Source organism: Gossypium hirsutum, chromosome A05 (genome assembly GCF_007990345.1).
Source record: "Gossypium hirsutum isolate 1008001.06 chromosome A05, Gossypium_hirsutum_v2.1, whole genome shotgun sequence".
Classification (NCBI taxonomy): domain Eukaryota; kingdom Viridiplantae; phylum Streptophyta; class Magnoliopsida; order Malvales; family Malvaceae; genus Gossypium; species Gossypium hirsutum.
The window spans coordinates 13,992,584-14,012,674 of NC_053428.1; the positions used below are offsets into that span (position 1 = coordinate 13,992,584).

Genomic DNA, 20,091 nt, shown 5'->3' on the forward strand with positions numbered 1-20,091 from the left:
GCAAATTCATCCCTTATCCCCAATTTGAATATATATATATATATATCTTTATGGGTGGTGTTGATACAAAATCGACTTCTGCCTGTAATGTAGAAGGGTTTAGTCCAAAAACTAAGCCCATTTAGATTTGGATCCACCTTTTAATATTAATTGTTTTATTCCAGAAATCTTTCCTCGGGCAAGCAAAATATCTTTTATCAAGTTCAAACCCAATTTACAAATCCAACTCTCTTTATGAACACGGTACTTTGACTAATAAAATAGGAAGGGATATATTTTAAAATTATATATAAATTTTAATTTAATATATAATTTAAAATTAAATCAATTCTGCATTAATAATTAAAAATAAAAAATTTAATGTATAAAACTATACAAAATAAAAAATTATATATAATATTACGTGTTGCATTAAAATTTATATATAATTTTATGATTTATCCTAAATACAAATTACCTTGAATGAAGAATAGGGGAAAATAGATTTAATGGATTCAACCTCCACCTTTTGCCTATACAATTCTATAAAATTTCGGTAAAACTGTTTTTTTTCCCGTCAAATGAACTTTCATGAAGCGAAACATGATTTCAAAATTTTCCATCAATATATATGTATCATACAAAAAAGACAAGAATAATCGAAGGGAAAGATCCACCCGTGAACAAAGAAAGCACAAATCAATTTTAAAAAAGAACAACGAAAAAAAAGAAATGAGCCGCACAAAGCTCAAAAAATGTGTATTACCGTAAGAGAAAAGAGAGAAAAGTGAAAACAGCTTAGAAAGGACACTAGTTGCCGGTAAAAGTTAAACATTGAAGAAAGGTTTTCAGAACAATCTAATGAACACTTTCGTTTTTCCTTTAAAATTAGAGTGTACGTATAAATTAATAGGAAATAAAGAAATAAAAGTTGTTCTTCTGCACGTGTGCATGTAAAAAGTATATGTCTAAACAATACTTTATTAATGGAATTGTTGTGAATATTCAAGTGTATGTATGTCGATATTTTCTTTCTCATATAAATATATATTATCATTTCATCACTGTCCTAAAATTTATTACTGTAGGGAGTCCCACAATAACTTTGATTTTGATGGCCTCGATCCTTTATCATGCATAACATAAGATTATTTGCTGCTCTCTTTTGTTTCACATCACAGCCAGCAGACTTATTTTATGTTGCACCACAACTTTTATCAGCAATCAATTTCTTTTTGTAAAAGAATTGGTTGGTTTGAATTTGATGATGCCCTCAAAGTTTACCATAGTTTCAAGATGAAGACCAAAAAAATGTGGTATCCTATGGTGGTGTCTTGCATTTGACTATTTGAGACTAACACAAGAAAGGATTTTTTTTTTTGACTTAAACAAATTTTGTCACAATTTATAATTATTTATTTTTTTATCATTATAATATTAAGGAGACATGCGAGATAGTTTGAATTCGTATAGTTTAAGTATCAAATGAATGTTTTAATCACTGTTTTAGACAGCAGGCAGTGAGTATATCATTTTACCTATCTTCATTGAATCACTGATCTTTAGCTTTTGGTAGTACTTCCAGATTCCTTTGCTTCAATTAGCAATCTTTGTGATATTTGACTACTTTGTTACCCAACATCAAATCAGCCCCCCAAAAAGAGAGCAAAAGAAAGACAAACAGTGTTCACTGTACAGTGATCGGTATTAGATTAGACCCCCTTTGGGCCAAGTTTCGTTCTTTTTCAAGTTTTTCTTCTAAAAAGAGTTCATGTTGCCTCCTTTTGTTACGCATTACATGAAGCTCCAGTTTCTCACTTCTTTCTCCCTTCTGTTTTAGTTAACGGTGTTTGCATGAAGTTGGTGATGGCTGATCAAGGTGGTGACAATATTGTGACGAGGGAATACAGGAAAGGGAACTGGACCGTCAACGAAACATTGGTATTGATTGAGGCAAAGAAGATGGATGATGAGAGAAGAATGAAGAGAAGTGGAGACATTGAAGGGAGGGGCAAACCAACAGAGCTGAGATGGAAATGGGTGGAAGATTATTGTTGGAGGAAAGGGTGTTTGAGGAGCCAAAACCAGTGCAATGACAAGTGGGATAATCTCATGAGGGACTACAAGAAAGTGAGAGAGTACCAAAGGAGAACAGCTGAGAGAGGGGAAGGGACTCACAGCAATGAAGGTTCTTCTTATTGGGAGATGGAGAAGAATGAAAGAAAAGTAAAGAATTTGCCAAGTAACATGTTGCGCCTGATATATGAGCGTTTGGAGGAGGTGGTGGACAAGAAAGGAGATAAAACTGCGGTAGCTGCTGGTGGCTCAGGTCTCATTCCCAACATACCTTATGTTATGGATAGACCAATTACCAGTGTAGAAACTTCATTACCTCCTCTATTGCAACATCAGTTATTAGCTCCTATTCCAGCTGCAATTCCATTAACTCTACCAGCACCGCCACATCTGCCGCCGCCACCAATAGCTGCTGCTGCACCACTGGTACAACCACCTCCCCTTTCATATGCTCAGCCGTTGCCCACAGTAGGTACTCTCTTTCTCTCTCTCTCTTATTGCCACTACATTAAGGGTTGCTTTGAATTTGCTACATAGTAAGCTCGAGGGATTTATGCACTTGCTAAAATTTTGATATTCCATGTTAGAGACTAGTGTTTATGATGTATTGATGATGCACTGATTAAATATGCGTTTTGATATCATCCATTTTTGTGCTTCAATGTTCTTGGAAGGGGTTGAGAGTTAGCAGATTTCGTCACAAAAATTGATATATAGCCTTCGTGCATGTGTCGTATATTTTCAGATGGTATTGATTGATTTCATTCCATATCTTTCTCTTTTTAATGGTTTGGAGATGTGTGATAGCTCAGATTCTGATACAAGTGAGTATTCAGACTCGCCACCAAAGAGAAGGAAGAGAGGAACTGGTAATGGGGAAGGCAGCAGTGGGGGCACAGCAAGTGCAAACAACTCAAACGAAGTGGGCACTGCAATCTCTAAAAGTGCTTCCATTATAGTAGAAGCCATCCAGGCCAGTGAGGAGAGAGAGGAGAGAAGACATAGGGATCTTGTTAGTTTGCATGAGAGGAGACTAAAGATGGAGGAATCCAAGACAGAGATGGACAAAAGAGGGCTTGATGGCCTGGTTGATGCCATTAACAAGCTTGCTAATTCCATCCTTGCTTTAGCTACCCACATGAAACAGTCAGCTCCCAAGTGAAGTGGGTATATATCCTCTTCTTGATTTAAAAAAAAAAAAAAGGAAAATACTACCCATTAATATCCAAGAGGACTGAGGGAGAGGTTAATTAATTAATCACATTAATCGGTGGTTGTTTATACTAATCGTGACCTATATTTTATGTTGCACTCACTCTGATTGGTCATTCTAATTAGCCTTAAAAATTATCTTTATCTTATGTCATTTCAAGTGTTTAAACTTTCATAGTTTATGTTTAAACACAAACTAGGGTTGGTTGGTTGTAAACTAGTAATACTACCAAAAGTGAAATATAAGCAACATTGTCTCTGGGTTTATATCTTCAAGGAAATTATACTGTATACATACACTGATACACAGCTGTAGAGAGAAAAAATGATTGTATTCTTCATCCAATATATCCGTAAGTATTTCGTAAGTGCTTGACATTTAGATTGTCATACAACCTTTATTTTTTCCTTTGAAAAAAAATGCCAAGGGGAGATTCATGACAGATATGGGTAGAAATGCACTACTCTCCCTTGCTTAATGAACTCTCTCAAGCAAAGCAAATGCTTTCAGAGTTCACATAATTTGTGAAAGAGGGGTAGGAGTGTGAGTCACACATGCCACGGAGGGGGAGTGTGGGAGGAGCTGCTCATGTGTATCATTAATGAGGTAGAAAATGTGAGAGAAATGTGTAGCAGTGAGCATTACTTTTCTGGTACTAGTCAAAGGCGACCGGTCAATGGATGTCTGAGAGACCCGAGAGGGATGTCAGGTATTGATAGATTTACAGAAATGCCATAATGGGGGCCATTATTGGAGCTAGTCTCGTATTCTCTTGAGAAGGCTGTGGCAAAAGTTGGGCCTTTCTTTCTTCCTTCCTTTCTCTTTATTTTCCACTGAGAGTGAGAATTCAGAAATGGAAGGAAGTGGGCACTGTTGGCTAATTTGGTAGGCTTGCTTGCAATCTTCTGACAAAAGCGTGTGTGCCTACTAAAGTTTGCCTTTTCTCCTTCATACAGATACAGTGTTATGATAGAGAGAGCCTGCTCGGATACATGTACACATAAATGTATGTACACTGCAAATTAATGGCTATTATTTCTCAGCTTTTCTTTCCTTTTTCCTGTGTTATCATCACTCAAATTACTAAAGTTTCCCCCTTTCTTACACTTTACTGTTTCACAATTTCTCTGGTTCTTTTGGTAGAACGTTACTGCTGCTACATTAGTTCACTTGTTAAACTTAACCTGACCTTAGATGAATCATACCCACTACTCAGTCTTTAAAGAAAGAAACATTTAACAGGTCTTGAGTTTGTATTTTTATATAAATTCTCTTTGTATTTACCCTCTTTTTACCCAAGAAACAATATATATATATATGTTGAGGTTGATATTCAGAATTCAAAGTTAAAGGGGTAGTTGGGGTTGCCGACTTAGCAAACCCCAGTATGTAATAGTGGTTGCACAGTGGACATTTGATTAAAAAAGAGTTGTTATAGATAGTTGAGAATTGAAAAGCAATTAGTTGGCAGTGGCAGGGGAGGAGGACCCCATTCATGCCCACAACATGAATTCCAATTGTTAAAGAGTTTCCCTTATCATCTACCAAAAAAATTTAATACCAGAACCATACAGGAATCTTTAAAAATAAAAATAAAAAAGAAACCAAATCTGCTTGCTTCTTCTTTGATCTGAAACCAAAAAATTAAAAATAAAAGCTTTGGTTCTGATCTGACAGATAGAATAAGATTTCTTGTCTTAAGATAAAGTCAAAAAGTCTTTCTATTTAGACCCTCTAGATTTATGCACCGATTTATTCAATCAAATTACAATATCAAATATATATATATAATAATACTATTAAAATAATTTTTTTTAATTTTTATTATATATTAAATCGAAATTTATATAAAATTTCAACTTCGGTGTACCAGCAATCCTTGAAAATTTAGTTTCTTGGTAATGAGATTAAAGCCCAAACAAGCCTAGAAGTTCCAAAACTGGATTCACAGAGCTCAATCTTGTTAGGAGTCCATTCAGTAATGGATCCTAATCGTGGGCTTTTAAAGTTTCAATTATTATTTTTTTATATAAAATTTCAATGTTTTAATATGTAATTTGATATATAAAATTTTGATTCAATTATATACATTTAAAAATGAATACATAAATTTATTTTTATATTAAATTAATATAATTATTTTTTATGCAATATATTAACATAAAATAGTATTAAATCGATAATTTTATTTATAGTTTGTAAAAATTAAATCAAACTAAAATTCCAAATATATAAAAATAAACAAAAATAAAATTAATATACAACATTACACAATATAATTTTAATATTTATCTCTATGTCTAAAGCTATATACCAATGAAATACTTTAAACAAATATTGTAAGATAAACTAACATATTATTAGTTAAGATTATCATCGTATATATTAATAGAGTTCAGTATTCGATTGAGTCGAGTTGAATCAAGTCAAAAAATATTGAGTTAGTTGAGTTGACGAATCTTATTTTAGCAACCGAACTCAATTTGAAATTTTTTCAAATCGAATCGAATCTAATCGAGTCAAAAAATTTGGAGTCAAGTCAAGTCAAGTTAATAAGTCCTATTATTTATACTTAATATTGTATTTACATGTATCGGTTATTTAACTAGTAGACGAAGTATAAGATTATATAACTACATATACAATATAATAGTTTTGCCTTTTTAATTTAAGAGATAAAAATTTATCAAAACGACATAATTTTACCATTTAACCTAATGATTTTAATTTTAATTTTGCAAATATTTATTAAAAATATATAATTTTATTTTTTTATTTAAATTTTAAAACAATTTAAATTGTATAATTTATATTTAAATTAAATCAAAAAATTTAATTTTTTTATTTGAGTAAATCTGAATAACTCAATTAACTCAGAACTATTTAATCCAAAATTTAAATTTTTTATCTATTTTTATCCTGAGTTTAATTAAAAAACTATTAATACGGAAATGAAAGAAAAAAATGCCAAAAGGTGTGTTGTTGGGTTAAGCACTCTTTAAAAAAAAGGCAGGTGAAGGAAAAATAAAAAGGAAATCTAAGAGGGAAGATAAATTAAAATTGCAATCAATTTCGAGTTTGGTAATCGGGATCAGGGTGTCTTTAGAAATTAAAGAGAGTTTGATTTGGTTTTTAGGGTGGAGGCTTAAGGAGGATCCTTCCTTTTACTTTTATCGTTTGGCTTTTGTCAGCCACTCTTTTCTTGTTCTTGTTCGTCAACGCCTCCAACACATATTACTTAATCAATATTTTCTTCATCTGATTTTGATCGGAGCATCAGTCTGGTTAGAAGGGATCTCATGGCCACTACTGGAAACAAGAACATCAATGCTAAATTAGTCGGTTTCTCTCTCTCTCTCTCTCTCTCTTTAAACCCTCTTTTTGCTTTCAGGAGTATTTTTTTTTCTTTTTAAAGTTAATACTAGTATTTTTTGCTCTGGTTCTTTCTTAGATGCTGAATTCTAACCTGGGTCTGGATGAATTGTGGATCATACTTGATTTTTATGTGAATTGTGATATAGGTTTGTCTTATTTTTGCAAAATACTGTTTTGATTTTGGTAGTTTCAGAGCCGATCAATTCCCATGCAAGGGTCAATTGTTTGTTCTTTTGATCTGTATCTATGCTTTCGATTTAGATTGGTTTAGTTTAGCAAGCTCGAAAACTTAGTACATATCTTCTCAAATTTGCAATTTAGGTTTTGTTAAGATTTTGACTGTGTCTGACTTTCGAGGATATGCTTATTTTTGCCTAATTTCTTTGGGTTTAATTGTTGTTCAGATTGTATATGTCTGTTTCTATATGCATGTATGGTGTAAATGGTTCATATTTTCATATGCGATGATGCATCCAAACATGTTGAGAATTTGAGTACCAAATTGTATATCCGAAAGTTAAATTACGTCTTTTGTTTGAACTTTGAAGTGGTGTTTTTTTATTATATATTAGCTATTAATGTGCATTTTATTCTTCAGGTTCTACTTGGGGATGTTGGAGCTGGAAAGTCTAGTCTTGTTTTGCGCTTCGTTAAAGGGCAATTTGTTGAATTTCAGGTCGGTGCTGTTATGGATTGTTGCGAGTTAGAACCTTATTAATTAAAAATTCAGTTGGGAATATTAGCTTGACAATTTGTCTTATAATGATGTAGGAATCAACCATAGGTGCAGCTTTTTTCTCCCAAACATTGGCTGTGAATGATGCAACTGTGAAGTTTGAGATTTGGGATACAGCTGGTCAAGAGAGGTACCATAGCTTGGCACCAATGTATTACAGAGGAGCTGCAGCTGCTATCATTGTGTATGATATTACAAATCAAGTAAGTTCTGATGCCTAACCAATGTCTTCTCTGTTTGTTTTTGTCTTTTAAACACTAAACTACGTATTGCTCTAATCATGACACTGGGAGATGAAGCACGTAGTCGAGGTCACACTTAGTTAAATTCCTTAATCATTTATGGTCTCAAGGCAAGCTTTCTTGGAATCTATTTTAATGGTGTTTCCAACATCAAGTTTTACTTGGGTTATGTTCAGTTGACGTCTCTATCAAGATTACTTGTTGAATATTTTGTTTGTCGAATATTAGTAGAGATGTGGGATGACATATGGTGTCCGAAAGATTTGTAATGGCATTCTTTGTATCTTGCAGGCATCATTTGAGAGAGCCAAAAAATGGGTCCAAGAACTTAAAGCACAAGGTATCATTATCTATTCGTTGAAGGCATCATTGTTGATTATCAATGGATCTTGTTTATTGTTGTTATTTTTTTTTATCCTCATAACATGTTAATTTAAATGGCCAAGTAATTTATTTCTAATTTTTAATGTTGAATTTAATCTTTTTGTTTTCCTCTGAAGGCAATCCTGGTATGGTAATGGCACTTGCTGGGAACAAAGTTGATTTACTAGATGCAAGGAAGGTGGCAGCAGAGGCAAGTTATCAGTTCTTACTACATATTTCTTTACCTCAAAATTTAAACATAATATTACTGTTAATTGATAATTCTGAGCCTGATTTTGAGGATAGAATGACTTTTAGGATAATTATAATTTTGATTTTTTGACATTTCAAAACAACTCTTTCTCCATTTGAGATGGTAAACGTTCTAATGGATTCCTTGTTCAATTTTGTTTCGGCTTCAATGCACATGCTTGTCAATTTGACTTCTTATTCTCATTGGTGACTCAGGAAGCACAAACTTATGCTCAGGAGAATGGTCTTTTCTTCAAGGAAACATCTGCAAAGACAGCATCCAATGTCAATGAGATTTTCTACGAAATAGGTGTTCTATTTGTTTCTTTGTTGAGTTTCCAATAAGAATGCTGTATTTCTTTTACAAACTGGCATTTGACTGATTTTTATTTCATGCAGCCAAAAGATTACCTCGAGTGCAGCCAGCACAAAATCCTGCTGGAATGGTTCTCATGGATAGACCTGCAGAACGGAGTGCTAGTGCCACTTGTTGCTCTTAGGTATTGGACGGTTTCCTTCCTGTATCTTCTAAGTAGCTTACGCAATACTCTTTGCGACTGAAGTTTTATCTTCCAAACTTTGCCATGTTTATGTGCTATTCATTATGGGTTGTGCATGCATGCTTGTTATCTAGACCTGATGATATCTACCAGTCAATTGTGTTAAAGATTGATTATTCTTGTATATTAAAGTTCGATAATGGTATTATGTTTCACTTCCATGGTTACAACCTAAATGTTCAAATAAAATGCCATCCCCTCTATCGAAATGGTTGCTCGGGTTGGGTTCATTATCAGCTGTCTGTATTGCTTGATCACAAGATGCTGAATTCTTAGTCTGTTAGTGTTAAGGGGTGTTTGGTTTGAGAAATTTTATATTTTTGGTGGTAATCTTAAAATTTTAAACTATAGAATCACATTCTCATATTTGGATTTCAAAGAAGGTAATCACATTACCAATAGTACTAAGACAGATTTTGGCTAGAATGCTCATTTTACGACAAAAGGGTGAATTCTTGTGACAGTTCTAATTTTACGGTTGGAGATTATTTTTCTTCACTTACTTTTTTTTCGTAGTTTAAAGTTCTTTCCCTATACTCATGGTGCTAACGTGCTAAATAATTTTATATTTTGATGATATCCGAAATAGTGGGTTTTTGGCTCATTCGTTTTGCATTTAGTAAAGGATGCTATCACATCTGCTGCTGTTTTTGTTTGTGTAGCTGGTGCTAGCCATGCTTTAGGAGTTGCAGAAGCTTCGACATGCTAAAGCCTAAACTTTCCTCCCAATTAATACAAAGCACATTATAAATCACTCCTTCAGTTGATTGTTTTGATCGATCAATGCTGTCTCAATTATAACGTAGGCATGCGTTAAAAGATTTAAAGCTTGACCAGTTTATATCTGTTCTAAGACATTATGATGATTAGTTAGGCCTAGTTTTGAGTATTAAAAGTTGGTACGTTATATATAATCATATATTCGAAAGTTTAGCTGTTGCCAGAACTAAATAATTGCAGTTTTCCAAGAAAATATTCGAGTGATTAAATGAAACAGTATATTCAGTTGGGATCCATTTACAACAATTCCATCTCCAACTTCAAAAATTCATATCGGACAATTTTCTTGGTACTTAAAGTTCTTTTATACATTGCACAAGTGGGAAAAATACACAAAGAAGAACGACTGAACATTAATTTTCACTGTCTAATTCCTTTGTCCGTGATCGCCTCTTCGCTAAAGTCTTCGCTAAACCTTTAATGATCTTCCCGAACCAAATCAAGTTCAGAATGCCTAATGCAGACGGAACACCAAAAACCAAGACGAAACCAAAGGCATGCATCTTGATCACCTACTGAGTCACTCAAAAGTTAGAACAGATACTTACCAAAATACTTGCAGGAAAGCAATGAGTGAACAGTTGGCATTTAGGCCATGGAATTTCTAAGGAGTTAGGGTGTACATGACCAGTCAACAAAAATAATAGCAACTTATAGAATATACTCAGAAGTGGGTGAATTTCATGTTGAAAAGGAGACGGTCATGAAACTTGGAACTCATCTATCACTAAGTAATCAAATAGCACCTTGCAAACACCGTCTTTGGCTGAAAATATTAGTTAATTACAACAACAAAAATATTTAATTGAAGCTTAAAAACCAGGGAGGTGAAATGACCTGATCATAATGTAGGTACACATGGTAGAACATGTAGCCAAACAGAAGAACCCTCGCAATCTGCGATTAAGAACTTACTTCAGTTTATAGAAAAAGTTAAAGTTCAAGGTACTTCTAAAAAATGAAGAACATCAACAAAAGAAAATCAAAACCAAGGAGCTTCTGCTATCTATATGCAACATCATCAAAGAAGCTTATAACTTAAGAAGAAACTCCAGCCAGCTCGTTTTGATGGCCATTCATGTCTAATCAGTCATCTATTCAACTTTTATTCCCTTATTTTTCCTATTTTATGAGACATACTTTTGTGGGGTGGAATTTAACAATGCGTGTTAATTTTATAATGGAAACTTCAGAAGAGTTGAGCTTACCAGCCAGCCAATAAAGATGACAACACCATTAATGAGATATGCAGTGGACCTTTTCATACCAGCTGTATCAAGATACCTTCAACCACAGAAACATTAGATGGTTTAAAATGTAAGTTTCGGCAAACAATCCCAATTGCATAGAACTTACCATCTCAAATGGATCTCTGGGGTTGTCACCTCAGATATAACAACCATGTATGTATACAGCTGAGCTTCTCCAGTAAACATTGAATATGCCACTGCAGTTCCAGAAAGGAGGTGATGGATGACCTGCAAAAGATGATAAGGTTACCAGTTAAAAAGATTCAACTCTATCCACCGTAAGTCAAAGTTATTCCAATAATTTAACTGATGAACTGAATTGAATCCTCTGACCTAGAAGCATAACAACCCTATGCTTGCATGCTTTCTGTTGCATTTTTAGTTACTGAACCAAATAGATTTGTCATAAGTTGAATTGTGTAAGGAAACAACACAGTTTTTAAAGATACAGTTTGAAAGGATATTGGAGCTTGTCATTCAAATTCTAAGGGTCAGTAGCAACAGTTGAATAGTTACTTTTGTTCCTTACAACAGTAACAAGATAGACAAATAAATAAAGTGTATGCCAGAGTGCATTTCTAGTAGAAAATATACGAACATATTCTATTCCACCTAAAGCGGGATATTGCCATAAAGTCATAGCAAGATCTGAGAAGAAGTATCCAAGAGAAACCTGCAAAATATAACAAATATTTTAGAAGTCCTAGGATTTATGACAAAAGTTGGAATTCAATATCCGATCAAAGGGTCAAAGGAGCTGCTAAGAACTACAAAGGACGATAATGACTTCAATCTAAAAGGAGAAAATGATTAAAAATAACTTGTTCAAAGAAACAAAATCAGTTTTAAGACTAATGAATGAGCTGAAAACACAGAGGCATTAGAAGGCATATATAGGGCATAGTGTTACTGTGATGCCTCATTGCCTCATTAAATAAGGATAGAAAAGAGCATGGTTCCAAGTTCACAGTTGAGAATCTAAACCCAACAGATAATTTGCCCACAAGATACATGGCTGGACAACTTAAAGATCATATAAGAAGGTTAGAACATACCCCTAATCCAAAAGTAGAGAGTTGTGAGCTTCGGAAGACCATAAGACCCGTAAGATGTGGGTCAGAAAAGAGGTCTGACCAGAAAACGAAGTACAATGACAAAGCAGAAACAAAAATCGCATGAGTTGTAGAGATGCCACTGCCAAAAATATGTGAATAACCAATGAGAGAATGAACATGATTACAGAACCAGAAAAAAAGAGAAGGAAAAAACTAGAGCATGCGCTACACTAACCGATTGTTCCAATCTACTCGTTGAATTTTAGTAAGACTAGGGTAAGTCTTGATGTAAAAGCGGCTGATTAAGTCAGACAGATCATAGATCTAAGGAATGAGGGAACATGTAAACAGAATTTCAATAGAATCCAAGGGAAAAGCAACCATGCATGTAATTACATAAAAATATCAGAACAGATATGAGTTAATTTAAAATATGTAAAATTCATTCAGTGCAAGATTCATTAAAGGGTATAAGGAAACATCCTGCCATAGGATTCAATGATCCTGAATTAAAAAGTTAAAACATATTTACAAGGGGAAAGATTCAGCATACCACTTTGCAAGCAAGAATGCCACCGAGGATGGAAGTATAAGGAGCGAAAGGATCAGCTAATAAGTAATTCTTAACCAACATCTGAGCCTGATTTTTGTAAGACTTTATTGCCATAGTTGTCTGTTTAGGCACTGTTGCCATATATTACAATCTCAATATCACCTTAGTAGAAAGAGTACCTTCTCCTAGTCTTGTCCCTCCTTCATTCATCAATTCTCTAACAAATACAAAAAATGGCAGCCAAGAAAAGAAAAGCTTCAATCATGTCAAATTTAGAATAGAAGGTAATAAAGAAACATGGATATGGAGGAAGTTTCCACATTTGATGCTACAACCAACCATACGATCTCACAAGCAAACACTAAAAGGGGTGAGTAATCAAAGCAGTTACCAACATCCATCTTAATCCAAGAAATTGTTGGGAAGAAACCGAACAACCGAAACAAAGCGAAAGCACAACCGGTGTTCTTTCTCTCATTATAACTCCTGTAAAAATTATGGCAAGCACAATAGCACAAGATATGTTCTCTAGCAACCTTAATCAACCACAAATCAACTAATGCAACCACAACAAAAATAAATAGAGACACCGATATTTTTACGTGGAAAACCCCTCTAAATTAAGGGTAAAAACCACGGGACTTTAGAGTCCGATAAAGAGCTCCACTATCATCAAATGTTCAACTACAAGATCACAATATCAAGCCTACAACAAGCATTCAACTCCGACAAGGCTAACAACATGTAATCTTTAGCAAAAGAGAGAAAAATGAGAGAACATCACCAAAAACGTAGCTGCTGAAAAATGGGTATTTCCGACGCTACAAGACTCGGATGAAAAATCCGACCGTACAAAGTCAAGAACACCTTATCACCTAGCTGCTGTCCAAAAATCAGCTCAATCGAACCACGGATGGACCTTCGATCGAAGAGTTGATCACTGCTGCACCAAGCTTGAAAATCTGATTTTTTTCTATTCTCTTTCTCTCTATTTTTTCTTTAGCTCTCTGCAGAAAAATTTCTGCCCACTCCCGTTAATAAGCCAAAAAATTGGCTTTTGACAACCAAAAGAAAAAGGAAGGCAAAACATTTGTGCCAGAAAATATGGGTTTCCCACATAGTGGGACCCATACCCAACAAATCTCCCCCTCCAACTATGTGGGGAATGCCTCCATGCCGGAGGTCAAACAACATGCTTCAAACTTTCCTCTTGGTAAGGCCTTCGTCAACATATCAGCACCATTATCATTAGTGTGTATCTTCTCAAGCTCTAACAGCTTAGCTTCAAGAACATCTCGTATCCAATGGTACCTCACATCAATATGCTTAGATCTAGCATGAAAAGTTGAGTTCTTACCAAGATGAATAGCACTCTGGCTATCACAGTACAGGACATACTTCTCCTGAGTAAAACCAAGCTCATGCACAAACTTCTTCATCCAAAGCATCTCCTTACACGCTTCGGTTGCTGCAATGAACTCTGATTCGGTGGTGGACAATGCAACACACTTTTGCAGTCTCGATTGCCATGCCACAGCTCCCCCTGCATAAGTGATTAAGTAACCTGAAGTAGATCTCCTCGAGTCAATGTCTCCGGCCATGTCTGAATCTGTATACCCAACAAGAACAGGTTTCTCATTGCCGAAACAAAGTTTCATGTTGGAAGTGCCACGAAGATATCTCATAATCCACTTCACTGCATTCCAATGCTCTCTGCCTGGATTAGAAAGAAACCGACTAACTGTACCAACGGCATAAGCCAAGTCTGGTCTCGTGCAAACCATTGCATACATCAAACTACCCACGGCTGAAGAGTAAGGAATTTTCTGCATCTCTTCCTTCTCCTTTTCTGTGGAAGGACTATGCTTAACACTCAATCTAAAGTGCATAGCAAAGGGAGTATTCACCGCTTTAGCTTTGTCCATACTAAACCTTTGAAGTACTTTCTCAATGTACCTCTCTTGTGATAACCATAATTTCTTGGCCTTTCTATCACGTGTCAGTCTTATGCCAAGAATTTGCTTTGCTGGCCCCAAATCCTTCATTGCAAAGGATTTACTCAACTCTTGTTTCAACTTCTCAATTCTAGAAGCATTCTGACCAACAATAAGCATATCATCAACATAGAGCAAAAGAATAATAAAATCATCACCAGAGAATCTTTTAACAAACACACAATGATCAGAAGTAGTCTTCTTGTAGCCTTGCTCCCCCATAACAGACTCAAACTTCTTGTACCATTGCCTTGGAGCTTGCTTCAAACCATACAAGCTCTTCTTCAATCTGCACACATAGTCCTCTTTCCCTTGTGCAACAAAACCCTCTGGCTGCTCCATGTAAAGCTCTTCTTCCAAGTCACCATGAAGAAAAGCAGTTTTCACATCCATTTGTTCAACCTCTAGGTCATAACAAGCTGCCAAACTCAGTATAGTTCTGATAGAGGACATCTTCACAACCGGAGAAAATATTTCTTCAAAATCAACCCCCTTTTTCTGAGTATAACCCTTGACGACCAATCTAGCTTTGTATCGTGGAGATGAAGACTTCTCTTCTTGCTTCAACCTGTAAACCCACCGATTCTTCAAAGCTCTTTTGCCCTTAGGCAGTTTCACCAATTCAAAAGTATGGTTCTCATGCAATGATTGAAGTTCGCCTTTCATCGCTTCAACCCACTGATCTTTGCATTCACTCTCCATAGCCTCTTCATAACATTCAGGTTCTCCCCCGTCAGTCAAAAGAACATATTCATCAGGAGAATACCTGACAGAAGATCGTCGATCTCTAGAAGACCTTCGAAGTGGAACTGCTGGTGGAGCTATAGGTGCTTGTTGTTGATCATTCACAACATCATCCATGGGAGTATCAAAGTCACCTATAGTCTGATGGTCACCACTAACATCACCATGCACATCATCCTGGATAGGATCTGGTGAAGAGTCTAGGGGAACCGGATTCACATCGATCAAGTCACCATTACCTTGTGAATCCACTTTCTCCGTCTTATCAATGTCATCAATGGTCTGATCCTCAATGAAGACAACATCTCTGCTTCTCACGAGTTTCTTCTAAACTGGATCATAGAGTCTATAACCAAACTCACCATCTAGACCATAACCAATAAAAATGCATTGTCGAGCCTTGGCATCCAACTTGGATCTTTCATCCTTTGGAACATGAACAAATGCTTTACAACCGAACACACGTAGGTGATCATATGACACGTCTTTACCAAACCAAACTCTATCTGGCACATCACCTTTCAAAGGAACACTAGGAGACAGATTTATCACATGTGTCACTGTATTCAAAGCTTCAGCCCAAAACGATCTTGGTAACTTTGCATCTGACAACAAACATCTGACTCTCTCAATCAATGTTCGGTTCATTCTTTCAGCTAACCCATTTAACTGTGGAGTCTTTGGTGGTGTTCTCTGATGTCTGATTCCCTGTCGCAGACAATACTCATGAAACGACCCTGTGTACTCGCCACCATTATCAGTACGAATGCACTTCAACTTCTTCCTAGTTTCCCTTTCAACTGATGCTTGAAACTGTTTAAACACCTCAAAGACTTGATTTTTAGACTTTAAAGTGTAAACCCATAGCTTTCTTGAACAATCATCAATGAAAGTCACAAAGTAAAGTGCACCACCATGTGATCTTACTTTTATCGGACCACAAACATCTGAATGGACCAACTCTAGCAACTCTGATTTCCTATGAGGAGGATGGCTTCTAAATGAAACTCTTTTCTGCTTTCCTGCTAGACAATGAGCACAATTCTTCAGTGTAGCATTCTTTAAACCCGAAAGTTGATTCTTCTTCGCTAAACAGCTAAGCCCCTTCTCACTCATGTGACTGAGTCGTTTATGCCACAACTCAGTTGAGTTGTCATTCAGTGTCACATTCACCGTCTCTCGAGAAGTCAAAGCTTGCATCAAGTACAAATTTGAGCTCTTCTTTCCTCGAGCCACAACCAAGGAGCCTTTAGTCAGCTTCCACTGCCCTTCACTGAAAGTGTTACAGAATCCCTCATCATCAAGTTTTCCTGCAGAAATCAAATTCAAACGGACATCCGGTGCATGTCTGACATCCTTGAGAGTTAACTTTGTTCCATTGTTACTTACCAAGCTAACATCTCCCATACCAATAACCGAAACCAAACCATCATTACCCATCTTCAATACCCCAAAATCACCAGGAGTATAAGATGTGAAGAATTCCTTCCTCGACGTGACATGAAGTGATGCACCAGTATCAATCACCCAACTAGTCTCGTCGCATGCTAGGTTGACCAAATTCTGATCACAAATAACTAACAAATCTTCACGAGTAACAGTAGTAACACGCTCGGATTTTTCATCGTCATTCCGGTCGTGTTTATCACCACCACTTTTGTTCTCTTTCTTCCACTTGAAGCAATATTTCTTGATATGGCCTTTCTTACCACAATGATGACACTCAAGATTCTTGTATCTCGATCTTGACTTGCTTCGGCTTTTATCTCTACCCTTTCCATCTTTGTCTCTGTTTCTCCCACTGTTCTCGATAACCAACACCTCGGACTGTGATGTAGAACCCTGAGATCTTCTTCTAACCTCTTCATTCAACACACCACTCTTAGCCAAATCCAAAGTAATAATACCCTGTGGGGCAGAATTAATGAGTGAGACTCGAAAGGTCTCCCAAGAGTCTGGTAGAGTAGCAAGCAACCAAAGTCCTAAAATCTCGTCATCAAATTTGACACCCATACCAAGCAACTGATTCATCATACTCTGAAATTCACTAACATGTTCAGCTATAGACATTCCTTCTTTATATTTCAGCGCCATCATTTTCTTCAGCAAAAATAACTTGTTATTGCCCGACCTCGAAGCATACAAGCTTTCAAGCTTCTCCCACAATGTTCGAGCATGTGTCTCCTGATCAATGTGATTGTAAACATTTTCTTCAACAAATTGCCGAATAAAGCCACACACTTGTTGATGCTCAAATTCCCATTCTTCATCACTTTTCGAATCGGGTTTTTGAGTAGTAAAGACCGGAAGATGCAAAGCCTTCACAAACAACAAGTCCTTCATTTTATTCCACCAAAGTTGATAATTTGTGCCATTCAACATAATCATCTTGCTCGTATTAATTTCCATAATTATCTGACACAATAACCAAGCTCTGGTACCAGTTTGTTGGGAAGAAACCGAACAACCGAAACAAAGCGAAAGCACAACCGGTGTTCTTTCTCTCCTTATAACTCCTGTAAAAATTATGGCAAGCACAATAGCACAAGATATGTTCTCTAGCAACCTTAATCAACCACAAATCAACTAATGCAACCACAACAAAAATAAATAGAGACACCGATATTTTTACGTGGAAAACCCCTCTAAATTAAGGGTAAAAACCACGGGACTTTAGAGTCCGATAAAGAGCTCCACTATCATCAAATGTTCAACTACAAGATCACAATATCAAGCCTACAACAAGCATTCAACTCCGACAAGGCTAACAACATGTAATCTTTAGCAAAAGAGAGAAAAATGAGAGAACATCACCAAAAACATAGCTGCTGAAAAATGGGTATTTCCGACGCTACAAGACTCGGATGAAAAATCCGACCGTACAAAGTCAAGAACACCTTATCACCTAGCTGCTGTCCAAAAATCAGCTCAATCGAACCACGGATGGACCTTCGATCGAAGAGTTGATCACTGCTGCACCAAGCTTGAAATCTGATTTTTTTCTATTCTCTTTCTCTCTATTTTTTCTTTAGCTCTCTGCAGAAAAATTTCTGCCCACTCCCGTTAATAAGCCAAAAAATTGGCTTTTGACAAAACCAAAAGAAAAAGGAAGGCAAAACATTTGTGCCAGAAAATATGGGTTTCCCACATAGTGGGACCCATACCCAACAGAAATATCAGATGTAAAAATATTCTCCATTTACAGATAACCTCAATTCAATCATGTTGAAACAAACAAGAAACCAACCAAAACTGTGAAAGTTTGATTAAAATGAAGAAAGCAAATAATAAATGTTTGACTAAATACAAAAAACATTTCCATTTCAGAAAAGCAAATGTAAATACAATGCAAAAGGCATTAAAATTATAAGAAATCCATGAGGAAAACACAAATAAATTGGCATGAAAAGTAACACAAGGCAATCAAAGGTAATACAATAGAAGGGAAGAAGATGAGGAATGTGATAAGTGTGGTTACCATAAGCACGTTCTACATATTTGAAGAAGCAACGGTGAGATTGAAACAAAATGCAGCTGGATCTTTAAAGAGGAAAAGGAAAAAAAAAATTTGAAAGAGAAACCTAAAACCAGGGACCAGAAGGGTTCTTGAAGTAAAACCAAGGCCAATCAATCCAATGCCCCAGACCCAGAAAGGAGAAAACTTTTAAGACAAAAATAAGGAGAAAATACGAATGGGCACATGACAAACATGGGAAATAAAAAAACGTAAAAAATAAAGACAATAGGAAATCAATGCAAAAAAGAAATGGCCATGACAATGAAAACAAATGCTTTTCAATTAAAGCAAAAAGGAACGAAATAAAAAGAAAGGGAAATCAAATCCAATCATCATTTGGATACCAATAACCAAAGTGTAGCACCGACCTTAAAGTTTAATCAATGTTGGGAGAGTACTTTGAATCTCCAGCTCCTACCAACAGAATAAATGAATGATTTTAATGAATAAAACCAAAATCAAATAAGGGATAATAACGATAATGAAATAAAGTTGATTTCTGGATACTTGGGGTGATGGGATTGAAAGATGAATTTATTGGTGTGTTAGTTTATCCTTTGAAAGATCAAAGCTTGGGGGTGGAGATGAGAATGAGATTAAAAAAATGGTAAATTTGTGACACTTGTTTTTCTTTTTTAGGATTTTGTTGGAAATTGGATTTTACTTTCATAAATTATGATTTCATGTTGGTTGATAATCGTGTAAATACTAGTTATAAATTTAGCGTTGCCATTGCTATTGGATTTCAAACTTTCATTATCATCAAATTTAGGCTTTTATAGAATCTGATTTTTTTCTGTTTTACAAAAAGAGTTAGTTACTTAAATCTTAAAAAAAATATTAAAATATTAAAATTAAATTCAAAGTTATTGAATATCAATATCTAAAAATATTACATAAAGGAATTGATTTAATCAAGTTTCCTATGAGTTTGACTTGAGTTGAAACCAGATCATATAATTACCTCATTTGTGATAGTGGGTCATGCACATGATCATGAGGTTAATTTGAAAAAAAAAATGCTGCCTTTAGACAAAAAGTTTGTCAATCTTCAATGAACTATTAATCATGAGTTTGATTTTTTCATGAGCTGTTATTCTTGTTGTATCCAAATTCTCTTGATTGTAAGTATAAATCGTAAATAAACCAATCATTTTAGCCCCAAGGCTTCCAACCAGTTTGTACGGCAATTGGGCAAAGAGCCAAAGACATTGCAAATGGAATTGAGAGTGTATAATACGTGGGTTTGGCAAAGGAAAAAGGAAAATCATATTTAAAATAATAAAATCTCTATAAAATTTGACCCATACTCAAAAACTTGTTTTTATTAATTCGATTCGATTTTGAGTAGTAAATAAAAAAAAATTAAAGGAATCTAATTTTGACCAATATCAGTGGGTCC

The 20,091-nt window shown here is 35.3% G+C and overlaps 3 protein-coding genes across 6 annotated transcripts; 2 read left to right on the forward strand and 1 right to left on the reverse strand.

Moving 5' to 3' along the window:
* Nucleotides 1–1,479: 1,479 nt before the first annotated feature.
* LOC107958323 (trihelix transcription factor ASR3) lies at nt 1,480–3,534 on the forward strand. 3 transcript variants are annotated; one of them, XM_016894060.2, is made up of 2 exons: nt 1,480–2,527; nt 2,863–3,534. In XM_016894060.2, exons 1-2 carry the CDS (start codon nt 1,834–1,836, stop codon nt 3,012–3,014), a joined length of 846 nt encoding a protein of 281 aa, XP_016749549.1. In that variant the 5' UTR covers nt 1,480–1,833; the 3' UTR covers nt 3,015–3,534. The 3 variants fall into 3 exon arrangements, with proteins under 3 accessions (XP_016749549.1, XP_016749548.1, XP_016749550.1); XM_016894059.2 differs by having other exon boundaries at nt 2,868–3,534; XM_016894061.2 differs by having other exon boundaries at nt 1,480–2,523; nt 2,868–3,534.
* Nucleotides 3,535–6,240: 2,706 nt separating this feature from the next.
* LOC107958322 (ras-related protein RABF2b) lies at nt 6,241–9,742 on the forward strand. The gene is made up of 8 exons (XM_016894057.2): nt 6,241–6,606; nt 7,242–7,319; nt 7,415–7,582; nt 7,913–7,961; nt 8,122–8,195; nt 8,453–8,546; nt 8,636–8,736; nt 9,459–9,742. Exons 1-7 carry the CDS (start codon nt 6,568–6,570, stop codon nt 8,734–8,736), a joined length of 603 nt encoding a protein of 200 aa, XP_016749546.1. The 5' UTR covers nt 6,241–6,567; the 3' UTR covers nt 9,459–9,742.
* A 38-nt stretch (nt 9,743–9,780) lies between these two features.
* Nucleotides 9,781–19,306, reverse strand: LOC107958321 (TLC domain-containing protein 4). Of its 2 annotated transcripts, XM_016894056.2 has the most exons (9): nt 18,651–19,306; nt 12,435–12,651; nt 12,117–12,205; nt 11,882–12,020; nt 11,425–11,499; nt 10,933–11,054; nt 10,785–10,860; nt 10,414–10,473; nt 9,781–10,088 (listed from the first exon to the last, which is right to left on the reverse strand). In XM_016894056.2, the coding sequence occupies exons 2-9, from the start codon at nt 12,573–12,575 to the stop codon at nt 9,930–9,932; spliced, it is 861 nt and encodes a 286-aa protein (XP_016749545.1). In that variant the 5' UTR covers nt 12,576–12,651; nt 18,651–19,306; the 3' UTR covers nt 9,781–9,929. The 2 variants fall into 2 exon arrangements, with proteins under 2 accessions (XP_016749545.1, XP_040969468.1); XM_041113534.1 differs by lacking the exon at nt 18,651–19,306 and having other exon boundaries at nt 12,435–12,944.
* Nucleotides 19,307–20,091: the final 785 nt, after the last annotated feature.

Coding starts and splice junctions, on each gene's coding strand:
- LOC107958323 (XM_016894059.2), top strand. CDS start 1,834: ATGAAGTTGGTGATGGCTGATCAAGGTGGTGACAATATTGTGACGAGG. Junction 2,528..2,867: donor TCAGCCGTTGCCCACAGTAG/GTACTCTCTTTC, acceptor GTGATAGCTCAG/ATTCTGATACAAGTGAGTAT.
- LOC107958322 (XM_016894057.2), top strand. CDS start 6,568: ATGGCCACTACTGGAAACAAGAACATCAATGCTAAATTA. Junction 7,320..7,414: donor GGCAATTTGTTGAATTTCAG/GTCGGTGCTGTT, acceptor ATAATGATGTAG/GAATCAACCATAGGTGCAGC. Junction 8,196..8,452: donor CAAGGAAGGTGGCAGCAGAG/GCAAGTTATCAG, acceptor TTGGTGACTCAG/GAAGCACAAACTTATGCTCA.
- LOC107958321 (XM_016894056.2), bottom strand. CDS start 12,575: ATGGCAACAGTGCCTAAACAGACAACTATGGCAATAAAGTCTTACAAA. Junction 12,206..12,434: donor GCATTCTTGCTTGCAAAGTG/GTATGCTGAATC, acceptor CTCATTCCTTAG/ATCTATGATCTGTCTGACTT. Junction 10,861..10,932: donor CCAGAGATCCATTTGAGATG/GTAAGTTCTATG, acceptor CTGTGGTTGAAG/GTATCTTGATACAGCTGGTA.